The sequence below is a fragment of the Haliaeetus albicilla genome, chromosome 19 (genome assembly GCF_947461875.1).
Source record: "Haliaeetus albicilla chromosome 19, bHalAlb1.1, whole genome shotgun sequence".
NCBI lineage: Eukaryota > Metazoa > Chordata > Aves > Accipitriformes > Accipitridae > Haliaeetus > Haliaeetus albicilla.
This window is the reverse complement of record NC_091501.1, coordinates 20,857,958-20,872,252: the sequence shown is the minus strand read 5'-3', so window position 1 is coordinate 20,872,252 and position 14,295 is coordinate 20,857,958. Positions and strand designations below refer to the sequence as shown.

The window sequence follows — 14,295 nt, the reverse complement described above, 5'->3', positions numbered from 1 at the left end:
AGAAATCTGTCCAAAATGAGATAAATCTGTAAATATTTTAAATGTGGCTGAGATGTACTCCTAGGAGTATGGTTTAGAAAGAAAAGAAAACCTTTTGCGACTGCAATTTGGTGCCGCTGTGCTTGGTGTGAATGAAAAAGGAATCGCCTCACTTCTATAGTGTAGACAGCAGTGGCAGGAGAGAAAAAGTAGCAACACTGTTACATCTGTCACCAAAATTTCCAATTACAACTTGAAATGCACTTGGTAACTGCAATTGTTAGAACAATGAAAGAATTGTCTTAAAGTTGAACCTTGTTTGAATTCTCTTCAGTTTCTAATAAGTTCTTCTCCCATCTCTTACAATTTAGAATTTAGGTTACTGATGACCCATCTTTATGGGTCAACCACAACCATTATTTTTCTCTTCTCCTGCCTTTTTTTTTTTCCTTAACCACTGTTGGTATGGCATCTGTAGGAGGGACAAGTGCCCTGATTTCAACATAATTATGACTCTGTATGTGTGAAAACTTTCTGCAACCAGACTTGCACTGGGATAGCTCCAGACTCTTGTTTTGTCACTGAGGCACAGTTGGGCGATATCCAAAATAAAACTTGATTGTGTTGTAATTGGGTGATAGGATGAATTCTCTTTGAAGTGGATTTGCTGATATGCCTAGAACTGTTGTCTTGGACTACTGCAAGAACACTTACCCTTCTTCCTAATGTTTAAAACATATATTCTGTGGGGTGTTAGAACTCTAACTGCCTGTGTTATTGTTTTAGAAGTCTGTGGTCACTTCTGCACTCCTTTCCCTTTTAGCATTCTTATGTGAAATCAGAGGCAAAAAAAGAACAAGAATCTAAATCTTGCAGCAGTATCTTGCCGAGTCACCTAGTTTGGGATGGTAATTAGATTTTGCTGTTTCTATCTGTTTAATGGCTTCCCCTTTCAATCTTTTAAAAATAAAAAAAACCCTGGGCTGAGACTAAAAGTCCACTATCAGTTCTACAGTGTCAGTTCAGAAAATTTCATTTATGTTCCTTCCCCCATTTTGAGTTTGAAAGACTATAAAACAAGTGCAATTCATGGCATGAAGTGTGATACAGTTATTTTCGGAGAACTTTTGAGTTTTGTTACTTAGTCTGGTTTAAGCATACTGTGTGCTATTTAACTGCTGACTTGGTTGCTATTCTCTCCTAGCAACAGCTTTACATTTCACTGGTTTCATGTTGTAATGGGGTATGACCTCAACAAAAGTGACAGGCAAGGTTTAATAATTCATGAACAGAAGATCATAGGAGTCAGAATTCTAAGGCCCCATGGATCTTGCTTTGCTCTTTCCTTGGTAGAGCAATTTCTATAAATGAAATGACCCTGGGATTTTGGAGTGTGTAGTTGAGAGGACATTAAATAGAAAGCTGGTGTTCTGCTTATGGAATAAATATCTCTTTCTTTTCCTTAGCAGAAACCCCAGTTTCTTTCAATTTACCTGAATAAACATGATTTTGGAAGCACAGCATTTTGCAGTTGTATTGGTGGGTAAGAGCTGAAAAGTCCTTACTCAAGGAGTCACCAGCTGTGAACTCTCAAAGGAATGTGCTTGGCAGGAGATTCCTTGTTTCCCTTTTCTTACAAATACTGTAATAAACCCCCAGTTTAAAACACCCTGTTTGGCTACACACTTAAAGATGAACTTATGTGCATATTCTTATTCTTATGGTTGTCTTCCTCTGTGCCACCACCCTCCCAGCATCTGTGATGGCTTTAATGGTTCATGGCCTGCATGGATTTCTGGCTTCTCTTGGCCTTCCTTCCAGGAAAAGAATACTCCTTTCACTTTAGGCACGCTGTGATTAATTCCTTGAGACTTTTCTGGCTAACAAAAACCAGATTCTACTTTTTGTTCTCCCAGTATAGTATAGTAGAGAGTGACACAGGCTTTTGTTTGCGCTCTTCTTTATAGTCCAGATAGAAGATCTACTAGCTTCTGTCCAGAGAGTGTTGCTTTATTTTCGTTGCTCTGTTCCCTTGTTCCAAGTAGGAGGAGCTAATCTTTAGTATCTGGTGAGTTAGTTTTTGAATGGTGTATGAAACACTAAGCAGTACAGTAGTCAAAATAGTTCTGAGCTCAGAATTTAACCTTTTCATGATGCTTGTGTTCCTGTTGCATTTTCTTGTAACAGCCTGTATTCTTTATTGTCATCCAGTTAGTTCTCTTGGACTTGAGCTCTAAACTATCTCCATTTATCTTGTGATCTCCAGAACCCAAACAGACAGAATCGCAGAATGATGGAGGTTGAAGGAGGCTTCTTGAGATCATCTGTTCCAACCCCACTGCTCAAGCAGGATCAGCTGGAGCAGGCTGCAAAGGACAATGTCCAGTCAGGTTTTGAATATCTCCAAAGACAGAGACTCTACAACCTTCCTAGGCAACCTGTTCCAGTGTTTGACCACTCTCTCAGTAAAAGTTTTTTCTTGCATTTGCATAGAATTTCATGTGGTTTGGGTTGTGTCCATTGCCTCTTGCCCTGTCAGTAGGCACTACTGGCTTTATCTCCTTCACACCCTCCCATCCATACGCATGGATAAGATCCACTCTGAGCCTTTGCTTCTCCAGGCTGAACCATCCCAGTTCTCTCAGCCTTACCTCATGTGAAAGATACTCTAGCCCCTTAATCATCTTTGTGGCCCTTTGATGGACTTGCTCCGGTATGTCCATATCCTTCTTGTGCCGAGGAGCCCAGAACCGGACACAGCAATTCATGTGTGGCTTCACCAGTGCTGAGCAGAGAGGTAGGGTCACCTCCCTTGACCTGCTGGCAGTGCTTTTCCTAATGCAGCCCAGGATGCTGTTAGCCACCTTTGCCTTGAGGGTGCATTGATGGCTCATGGTCAACTTGTTGTCCACCAAGACAGTATCAATCCATTTCTGAAAAAGGAATCTCATCAGACAGCATATGCTTTATTCTTTGTTTCACCATAATTCAACTTTTCTCCCACAGAATCTTCATTTCTCAATGTTCTGTTACTTTACTAGCAGGTTCCTGTTTAGTTCGCCTCACAATCTTCTGCCACATTAGTTCTTCCTATTTCAAGATGTGTTTGTGTAGGTATGTAATAATGCAGAGTGTATCCTGTTGCACTTGTGAGATGATAATTTTATACTAGAGTTTTGTGCTTCCATGGATACCATTTTGAAACTGAAGATAGGGGTGATTCTTCTGAGTGGTTGTTTCACCTTGCCTACACCGTTTCATTTTACCTTACAAAATCGCTGGAACGAGTACTGTAAACAAAAGAATTTTGTGTCTCCTGTACTGATAAATACTGTTTTCTGCATTAACTTTGCTGCAGTCAGTCAGGACTAGACTGCATCATGATTTACTTGGTTACATTTGGCATGTGAGCAGTCACCTCAAAATGCATGCGTTTTCAAAGGAACTCCTTTAGGCCAAATGTACTGTGTTCTTGCTGAGCTGTTTTAACCCAAACAGCCTGTTACTTTCAGGTACACTTCACTTATTATTAGGGCATTGTGCATTTAATGGCATTATTGCATTATGCAAGTATGGAGAACATGGTGCTGCAAGGATAGGTTTGGATTAAATTCACCACTTTCTTAGTTTTAGCCAACAAAAATAATTATTAACCTGTTCATGTTTTACAACAAAAGATTTTTCTGTAGCACTTGTGTATCTCGGATTGTTTTCTCTTTAATTCCTTTCTTCAGCACAGTTTTCCTATAGCTCTGAGTTGTTGGGGCAGTTGTTTTGCCACAATAAAGGCAAAACATATCCATATATATATTCTTCAGAGCGTTAGCTTTTTCAGTTTGGGGTAGGGAGGGGGTGTTTTGGTTTGGGTGCTTTTGGCATGCTTCTAGTCCATGTGACTTTAAAGTACCTGATAATTCCACAGTGAAGTGCCATTTTTTAAACTCAGAGGTAGGTGGAAGCCAAAGTTTTAAAGGACTAGTTTGCCTTTATGTTTCTTTAGGATCTTCTTTAGTAAGTTGTAAATCGTTCAGATAATTGCTGCAAGTTATTGACAGGAACATGCAATGCTTAAAGGATTCAGGTGTATTTTAAAGTGGAGTAGGACATACAGGTCTAGATGCTTGTCTTTCTGCTTCCCCCACCCCACCCTGGTCTCACAGTTGACTTTGTTGTTCTTATTAGTTCATTTTATAGTTTTCAAATATTCTGAGGTAGGTTTTATTCAATCTTTATCATGTGGAACATAATTTGTGTATTAAAGCATATCCAAGACAGTCTTTATTCATGGTAATATATTCACTCATTCAGAATTGCTTCCAAAATTAAGTGTTCACTATTGCCGTATCATTGTTCCCATAATATGTTAAGTAGGTGAAAAACTTGCCAAAGAAGTTTTGTGAAACCTGTCTCAAAGCGGTATGCTCTTGGCATTAGAAATCTGTGCATGTTTCTTGGAGGGTGGGGAGAAATCAAAGGTAAAACTGACTTCACTGGAGAAAGGATTCTTTTTTGTAAAAAAGCCAGACAGAGGCTAAAACTTGCCCTTGTTGAAATAATCAACTGCTTGAAAATAACTTTTAACTGAAATGTTGATGCAGACTGAGCTGTGTCACTTAGAAATGGGTGTGGCATTTTGTGGCTGATTTGCAGCAGATCCAGTTTACCTTGGAAGACTTACTGGCAGTTAATTATGAAGGAAAGAATATCCCGTGTTTGCCAAAAACCCCCACTCTTCTGCCTTGGGGAAGGCAGAAAAATTTGATAATCCTTACTCCTGTGGATGCTATGTTATGCATTTTCCCAGAAATGAACAATTACAGTTGTGTCAGTTTCAAGGAAAGCAGATGGGACTCCTCCCTTTTGTGGATTGGAAGGTACATTAAAGATAAATTTTATTCTTCAACCAGTTTCCAGAGCAAGTATTGCAATTTTTGTTTGGAATATATCTTTTAAAAAAGATAAGAATCCTTCTTCAAATGATCTCTTTTCTACAGTTTCTGTTTTCCTTCATAGCTGTAGTTCAGATGAGGACAACAATTCCTAGGAAAGTTCTTTGGAGAGTTAAGAGTGAAAACCCTTTTATACTAGGTGACTCCACATTTCATACTGAAGTTGCTTTTACTTGCGCTTCTACATCTAAAAATAAAATCTAGTGGACAAAAATATGTGCCAGAAGCCACATTCTTCTCATTCCCTGATTCTTGAGCTCTGGGAGTATTGCTCAGAGGCATAACTGCTGCTACCACATTAACAAACTGTCCTGCAAAGAAAAAAGGAGTTATGTGAGCTTTGTTAGACTCCTGATGGAAGCAGCCCTCTGTGGAGTGAGAAATGGAACATAAGATGTTGGGAATTCTGGGACATTTGTGGATGAAAATGGTGTTAGTTTATTGTGCCTTGGAGTTCCTTTAAAGGAAGTAGAGCAATGGAAACAGCTAAAAATTTAAGGATCTTGATTGTTAATGTGTAGGTTCATATTCCCATCAATATTGAAAGATTGTGTTTGTTAAGGATTTATGTGTCAGACTGTTATAAAATATCAAGCTTGTTTGTGATAAGGCGCAGTAAACTCAAAATCTAGTCCACTTTAAAGTAAGCTAAAAGTTTCTGCTGGACTTTCCCTGAATCTCTCTGCCAAGTTAAGGAGTATCTGAATTTTTAGTACCTTCCCTAGAGTTGTGCATAAACAGGTGATACTTCCTGAATTTCCCTCACCAAGAATTCAGTGCATATACAGTGCTAATATATGCTCTAAAGAAGCTTAGAACAGTGAAAAACAAGCTATCTTTCCTTCTCTTGGATCAGATTTTCTTTTAAGGTTGGGGTGGGATCTGTTTCTGTCAGCTAGTCTGACCTTCTGCTTAAAAGAGGCCAGAGAACCTTACTCTTTATTTATCAAACCTGTAACTACTTGAATTGCAGAATAGCTTTAGCTATCTGGGAAACTTTTAAATCTGCAAGGCCTTGCTCCATTGCTTGTTCAGGAGGAAAAACTGAGTATTTCTGTAGTGGACGTATGAGGAATGTACCTATTTTGTTGAATGTGGGAAAACTATCATGAGGTGTTTTTTTTCCTTTGTTTAACATATTTCAAATCTGTCTTTTCAGTGAATTCTGGATCACGTAGAACATTTTGTCTCCACAGGCTGCTCCTGCTGTGGCTTTTCTTGCTTCCTCTGCTTGTTGCCTCTCAGTCACAGCTGCAACCAGTCAATTCCTTGCAAAACTAGTCCATAATAAAGGCAACTTTTATTTGCCTCTTTACAGCTTCAACAGCCAGTATATAAAGGGGACTTAATTGGTCCCTTGATATCACTTGAAAGCAGAATGCTTAGCTCTCCCATCTGCGATAACCACGCCTGAAATCTGAGGTGGACCATAGCCTTACTCCCTAACAGCAGTTTTTAGCATAATAATATTCAACCTTGATTAAAACCTGTTGTTTTCTGTTGAAAATCCATAGCTCCATGATGTATGCCAGTGATTAATTAGTCACAGTGTTAAATAAAAATTTTATTTGCAGTCTGAATTTGTTTAGCTTCAGTTATGTATGACTGGACTTCGTTGTCTTCTCCTCTCTCATCAATAGTCATTTGTGGCCTCAAATCTATGGAATACAGTGGAGCGTATTGATTAATTTTCTCTTGAATAAGCTGCAGGATGCATTCAAATCTTGTTAAGAGGTATATTTTCCAGTACTTGGTCAACTTGTTCAGCTTTCTGCAGAACCCTCTTCAGTTCTTCAGGGTCCTTTCTCTTGTGTGGACCTCGGACAGAATGGGAAGACTATTTTCAGACTGGTAGATTTCTTTCTTGCCCTGTTTTCTATAGTCTCCTGCTTTAATATCAGGGTTTTTCATTATTCTCAGACTTGCATTGTACTGTGAGTTTGTATTTGGCTGATTCAATGGTAATTATTGCCAAGTGCTTAGAATGTAGCGATTTGGGATTTTTTAAGCACAGTATATTCAGGAACACAGAGAAGTTGCAATGAAAACAAGAGTGTTAACTCTGCCTGTCCATATGTATGCTTTACAACATAGTTTGTAATTCCAAAATTGCAGTGTGTTATTGAGAAATGATATATCCGTTCTGAAAGAAGTGTCAATAGATGTAGTATGCCGTTTTACAGAAATGAAAATAAACTGTTTAAAAATGAAGCTTTAATTGCATATATGAACATCTGTTAAATAACTTGTGAGTTATGTCTTCGTTGTGGTTAGTTAGTTTGATATTCTGAAAATGGTTAGAGAAGACCAAATAAACACATATATAATAAATTTGTTGTTCATATTCCTGTTACTTTAATTTCTGCTTATGATATGCAAACAAGGCTAATTTTGATTTCAGCAGTAATTTGAGGTGGTATCAGTTAAAACTAAAACATTTTGCTTCTGTGTTGACTTTGGAAATGTATTGGTGAGGAGGAATGGAACTGTGAACCCCTTTACGTTTTGCTGTCTTCTCCCATATTCAGGCATGCTGTTGTACCTTCTCAGTTGAGTGCTTTTGTTAAATAGTTGCTTTCCCACTCTCTTTTTAATTCTGTATCCTGGATAATCATTAGTCTTTACTTCTGTGTTACATTCTGAGTAATTTTTCCTTTCCCTGTGGCATGAGTCTGTTAACCATCATGCAGCCTTAGTAGGAGAGCTGGTGGGTTCTGGTAAATGTAGCAGAGGCGTCGGTGGGCAGGGTCTCGTATAGTCTGCTCTGCTGCAGCGGCTGGGAAGAGGAGGATGGTGACAGGCTACTTGAATGTTTTCAGTTCTTATTTATCAAAGTTAAATGGGTGGCTGGTTTGGTGGTCGTGTTGGTTTTGGGGTTTTTTTTCCCCCGTTTTGAACTGTGGTGTTGTAGCTATGCAAATGCTGCTTATTTTTCCTGTTCCTACTGGATATTTAATTCCTCTTATTGCATGTAAACCCTTCAAATAGAAAAGCATAGCGAAGAGCATAGTGGTTTTGCATAGGCATGTCCGAAGAGCACTTAGATGTACTGGTCTGTGTAGTCAGTCCATCTGAAGGAGGATTCGTGGTTGAAGCCTGCAGCTGTATTAGCACACTACTTGCATTCCTTAGTGGTGAGCTGTGGGAGTGACTGGCACAGCCTTTTCCTGCAAGGTCTGTAATAACACCAACCCTGCTGTGGTGGGTGGAAAAAAGTTTGAAGTGTGTGTATGTGTGGGGAGCTCTTTTTCTGTCTGGTTATTCTTACACTTTAATGATGACCAAGTGCTGGGTGGAAGGTTGCAGGAGGAGTAAATAAAAATAGTATAAATTTTTTCTTTTAGCGCTATTTACAGTGCCACATTGCTCATGGCTTTAATTGTTTCTTTTTATTTTGCTCCTTGCGTGAATCCTCGCACTTTATAATGAGAAAGATTGATGGCAGCTTTCATGTTGTGGCCTGCTATGAGATGATTTTGGTCTGTTTAGTAGTAAACTGTAAAAGAGAACACTCTTGTTATCTTTTTGCTTTATCAAGCTCTGTGATCTCTTAGAGTCTTTATGTATTTCAACCATGTTTGAGTCTCAGTTAAGTGGTTGGAGGTGAGGCATTGTGTAGTCTGCGTTATGGTCCTGTTCCAACAGTCTTCAGGCCCGTCTTTTGACATTACGTAACTTTATTCCAGTGTGGGTAGGCAATAATTTAAAAATACAAAGTAAATAATTTTTATTGAGGGTTTCCGCAAGGTGTGTATGCAAGTCCTAATATTTCAGCATTTTTCTGTCTTCCAGGTAAAAAGGAAAACCTGGAAACTTATTTCCAAATGTGGTAGTGTTCTTTAATTCTTTTTATTTTCTGAAGAAGAGATTCAAATTGTTCGGGATGCATTTTCTATTAGGAAAAGCAACAAAACCACAGACAGTAGTTTGTATCTACACAAGACATCTTTGTAGTTCTTTTTAATAATATAAGAATGTGTCTGTAAATCTAATATTGACCAGAGCTACATATATTGCTTTAGAACAAACTCTTGACTGCAGTTAACAAATGTCATCTATTTCTTAAGTCAGTAGGCATATGAAAATGAATATTCCCCCCCCCCCTTTTTTTTTTTGGTCATGAATGTTTTAACTGGAGCTTTCAGACTTTGCCAAAGATAGCCTTTTCTATCACCTATGCTTTAAAAAGCATGTCACATTTTAACGTTATGTTGAAGTTTCATGTGGCAGATAATGGATACCTTGCTGCATTCAGTAGATATGTCTCTGCATGTTTCTTTCTTAAATTATGGATGTTTTCAGGTGGAGACAACTGTATTACTGTAACTGTTGCTGTGGGGACATGCAATAGCTTTCCATTCCTCTTCAAGAAAAACACTAATTTTTCCAGGCCCTCCATTGCCTTTGAATCCAAGGTGCTACGTATTTCTGGTCTATGTGAGGAATAACATCAGTTTTTAGAAGCAAGGTGTTTTCAAGGTCCTCTACCTGTTATGTGATGATATTTGAAATGCATTGCAAAAAAATTATAGAAATAAGAGAACTGCAAAGTCAAAAAACAATGGCAGTGGTAACTTGTTTTAAAGTACTATTAGTTGGGCAGTAAGCATCAATTTTAGAGTATATAAACTGTTATATTTGATATGTGTATACAAAACTTTTTTCCTACACGTTTCAGCCTTCCAGGACAGGGCCTGTGTTGGCTAGGGTGGTCTGTAAGGACCTGTGATCTGTCGTCTGCTTGCCTGAAAGTTGAGTCAGATGTGGATTTACTAGGGGTTAAGGGGACTCTGAGCCCTTTCTCCTCTTGTCAGCTCAACATGCTGTGATCCAATTTCCACGGCATGTGTTTTGCAGAAACCCCACCCCCACCTCTCTCCATCTCTCCGGTTTTCCTTGTTAGGGTTATATCCAGCACTGTCTGCCAGCTTGTGACTTCATGTCATTGGACATTTCTGCATACCTAGACCAGACAGAGAATTTCCTGTTTAAATGGAAATGTCGGTTAGCCCTGCTTTTCTGCCTGCCATCAATAAAATATGTAATGTTTGTCTGTTTCTTGTATTAAGTGTCTTCTTCCTGATGCTTTCTCACTTCCAGAGAGGTCTTTGTCAAAGCTGTGTATAAGTGCTCTAAATTGCACTTTATGTAATTCATTATCGTGCAAAACGAAATGGGCAGTCTATATGGAACACAACTTAGAATGAAAAACTAAAGTTCTTATGAAAGTTATCTATAAAACACTTAGTGAAATAATTATTTTTTCTTCTCTAGGAATTAATATCAGCTGTTGTAAATACAGATTCTCTGAGGTATTAACAGTAGTTCTGGGAAGTCTGGCAGGAGGAGAAAATGGTGTAGGTTTGACTCCAAGATAAAACTTAAAATTCTGAGTTAATTTGGAATTGGGTATTTTATGAAGGAACAGGGACTTTACTGAATTGGTTTGAATGGTGCTAAGCCTTTGGATATGAATTGTCTTATAGCCCACTTCAATAGTGGCTCATAATCCGTCCATCGGTAACAAAGCCTTTTTTGCTTACAAAATGTTTTCAGAACAGTTTACTAAGGTGATTAAATTACCATTTGGTCCTATTTATGGCAGAATATGAAGTACGTTTTGTTTTTTAATGCCTTGTAACTTGGTCTTCTCACAGGATAGAAGTTATATCTTACAGTTGTTTTAAAGTCTTGACGGTGAAGTCGTAGTCTGTGAATATCCTGTGCTCTTATAATGCAAATTATTTGCTAGCAATAATTAATTTGTTTCTTTCTCTTTTCCAGCATCTTTGAGGATGAAAGCATGAAGCTACGACAGCTGAAACTAGAGAATCAGGTAAATGATAGTGCTGAAGCTGATAAAAATAAGTATAGGAAAACAAACGTTAGCCATCTAGAGACTTGAGAAATGGGGCTGAAGTGCTAAAAATGCTTGGTCTAAAGAATACAAACAAGAACTTATTGCTAACATTTTTCTTTAAAGATTTTCATGGTTTTGGTTAGTTTAAGTCAACCTTGCTATGGCTTGTAGGCTTAATTGCTTTGATACATTTATTTTTCATATATCCTCTCATTTCATTGGGATTGAGTCACCACAACGCGGGAATGAATCAAAAGAGAGGAAGACTGCAGGGAGTTATCCATTTTAAGCATCAAAGGAAAAGAAAAAGTTTCCCTGAGCTATTGAAAAATCTCCTTAACACTGCTGTGGAGAAATATTTCCAGCATCTTTTGACTTTTTTTTTTATTTCCTACAGAGAAAACATACAGCCAAGCATTTGTCAAATACTAGGTTATAGGTCTCAGTTTTTAAAATGCTGTTTGCTGGATGCTTACATCACCATATTCTTCAAAGCAATAAAGTATCCATCCTTAATATTCTTCCTCTGTGAAATTTTAAATGCTTATAAATAGATTAGAAGATGTGAGATTGTTATGATTCTTTAGCTGGCCATTTCACAGGGACCACAAATCACTGTCTTGCATTAAATTCATCTGTGTTCAAATTAAAGTATGTTTTTTAGAAAAGCAGTCTCAGCTGAGGATCTTTAAATCCAGACATAACAGTCTTCAAGGAACTGTTGCAGCAGATAATAACCCTCTTTACCAGAACTTGTTCATTATTTCTAGTCTGAGTTTGCTTAGCTTTGACTTCAGACGGTGGATTTATTACCAGCTTTATCTGTGTGTATATAGGCGCCTATCTAAAACACTTCAGAGTCAAGGAGTAAAATTTAGGTTTGGTCATATTTGTGGAAGTTAGGATAATCCTTTTACCCGTAGGCTATCTAGTAACACTTGTTTTTGAAAAAACAAAACAAAACACACACCCCCCCCAAAAAACCCAAAACACATTAGTTCAAGTAATCAGTAAAAAAGTAATCAGTAAAAGAGCATTTAGTGCCAAATGCCACATAGTAAGAAGTTCCAAAACTAAGGATGGTCTGACTGCTTGGCGATGAACCTCAGTGTCTGTTTTAGGACTGTTGTCTTGGGTCATAAGCTGGTAGTAATCACTGGCTCCTAGCGCTAGGCGCTATGGTCAATGTATGCCTAGTTTCAGAGCTCGCCATGGGAATGTGTTGCTGTTCCACCAAAACAAAGCTGTTCAGCTGGGTGGAATTCCCTCAGAGCAGCCATCAGTTGAGTCATGAAGAGGTGAGTTTAAAGAACTCGCACCCTTCTGCAATTTTGTTTCAGGATTTCGTGGATTTGGTTGAGACTGCAATCATCTGTAAAACCAACAGCTAGAAAATTTCACTAAAATACATTTTAACACCACCCTGCCTCCTTGCAAATGAGATTTGTTGAGAAATGCTAACAGTCTTTAATTTAGGATTGTATATTTAGGTTTGAATGTTAACTTTTAAAGTCTGCTTTTAACTTTTACATGAATAGTACCATGCCTTCTGAAGAAATAGAGGTCAATAGGAGATCACTATCAGACATAATGGACTCATTGCTGGTTGTAGCTGATGCCCCACTTGATTAATTTGTCCTAAACATTTATAGGAATTGGGATAAAAAATGTAAAATGTTTTAATCCAGCAGGATCGTGTTTAGAACTTTTGGCCATACAGAGAATCTGGAATAAGCATTTGCCACAGCAAAGACATATGCCTGTCATCCATCTTTATGATGGGTTTGGAAACACTGTAATTTCAGTAAAGTATTATTTATAATAACGCATGACATCAAGTTCCATCTGTGGGCCAGCTCAGCCTGCCAGGATGATTTTATCTAGACTACTGCCTTTTCCTTGGGGAGAGAGTGTGTGGCTGCTCAGGCAGTGCTTGCTTCAACCCAGCAGTAGAAGGTGTTCCTGTGTCTTTTGAGGCACCTGCAGCTCTAAGTGCAATATTGCCATCTCCCTGTGGGTGGAGAGCATGAAGCTCAAGGCATATTTCTGAATGTACCCGAGATGGTACTCACTCTTGACACGAAGTTTCATTAATGCCATCATCACTAGCATTGTCACTGCTGCCTCAGCATGAACTGAGGAGGAGCTGGAAGAGTGGAGAGGGTGTTTCAGAGCTAGAGTCCATCCTGCATGGCCTACTAAGGTAGGGCCGTGCCAAATAATTAGTATGGTATTGCACCTTCAAGGGTGGAGTGCTTGGAACCTTTCTGTATACCATCTTCCTGTTTGTCACAGTTGTAGAAAGAATACTAAACTAGTTTTCTTATTAGTCTGCTATGATATATTCATTGACACATCTGACTTCTTACCTTGTTGGAAACTCATTAGAACCAGAGTTGGTGGTTTGTGATCCTTTAATCATCCTGTATTCTGTTGTTATGCTTTTCTGTGGTGCAAAGAAAATGTTTCTGAAAGTTTGTGAACTCCGTGTATTAAATAATCCTGAACAAATCATGATAATCTGTATCTGTTATTTATCTAATGGATTATGTGTTCTGGTGTCCTGTTCATGAACTATCTAAATTTTTCGTTGTAATATTATATCAATTTTTACTATAACACAGAGCTGGAGGAAAAGACTAGTTAATAGACAAAATGAAACAAAATACAGTCTCCTTTCTTCTACTTCATCTTAGTGGAGTGAGGATACATAGTACTGAAAGTAAGGCTGGTCTGCCACCTTATGTAGAGAAAATGAACTGCTGCTATCTGTCCTGTCAGTGGGCTTGTAGATTTTTTCCATTCTCAGTAAGCAAAGTGGTAGAGAGAAGCCTTTTAAAAACAAATTAAATTACTATCAAGTTTGTCACTTTGATTATCCTGAAGTTCTTGCAAGAAGGTCGGTCACATCTATCAGCAATAAAGTAGGTTGCAGTATAAACCAATGTGATACCAATGGATTGGTGAGTCCTAGAAACTCTTTGATGAAACAATTTATTATAATAAGGAAAAAAAAATTTTTAGACTGGTGAGCAATGAAATGTTTAAAAAAGCTCATCTAATAGAATAATCAGTTAAGTAGCTCTTAAAGTTGTTATATCCTATAGTGATCCCAAATTCAATTTCCGATTCTAGCAGTAGCTGTGTACTTTCTTACTGCCTTTAGGATGTGTCTGTTTTTTTCTTGTCAGTCTGTTTGTCAGGTAGAGAAACCTTGCTAACAATTCTTCTCAAATCCTTATTCTGAGTATAATGTTTTGATTCTTGTTTTCCCTCTCTCCTTTTATTTAAACTACTAGAGATTTATAAACTATCATGAATTTTTTTACTTCAGCATTAATTTAAAAAACAAACAAACAGCACAAAGCAATGTAAATTCTTCTGGAGGGTCTGACTACCTCTCTAGAACACAAATTTTATCTGTAATCATAATTTTCTAAGAATTTGACTTCTGCTTATTTTTCTTTTCTTTTTCTAGACCAATGTGATAATGTCTTTGAAATTCTA

General features: G+C 37.9%; 1 protein-coding gene across 6 annotated transcripts in view; it reads left to right on the top strand.

The window, feature by feature from the left end:
* The window catches only part of TULP3 (TUB like protein 3), a 32,281-nt gene that overhangs the window by 3,647 nt on the left and 14,339 nt on the right, over nt 1-14,295 (top strand). For 4 of the 6 annotated variants that reach the window (XM_069806703.1, XM_069806704.1, XM_069806700.1 and 1 more), the window contains exon 2: nt 10,713-10,764. In XM_069806703.1, coding sequence (XP_069662804.1) covers nt 10,732-10,764 — 33 coding nt within the window. In that variant the 5' untranslated portion in view covers nt 10,713-10,731. Of the gene's footprint in view, nt 1-2,245; nt 2,445-3,020; nt 3,094-10,712; nt 10,765-14,295 lie in introns of all 6 variants that reach the window. The other 2 variants (XM_069806699.1, XM_069806698.1) reach the window with 2 other exon arrangements.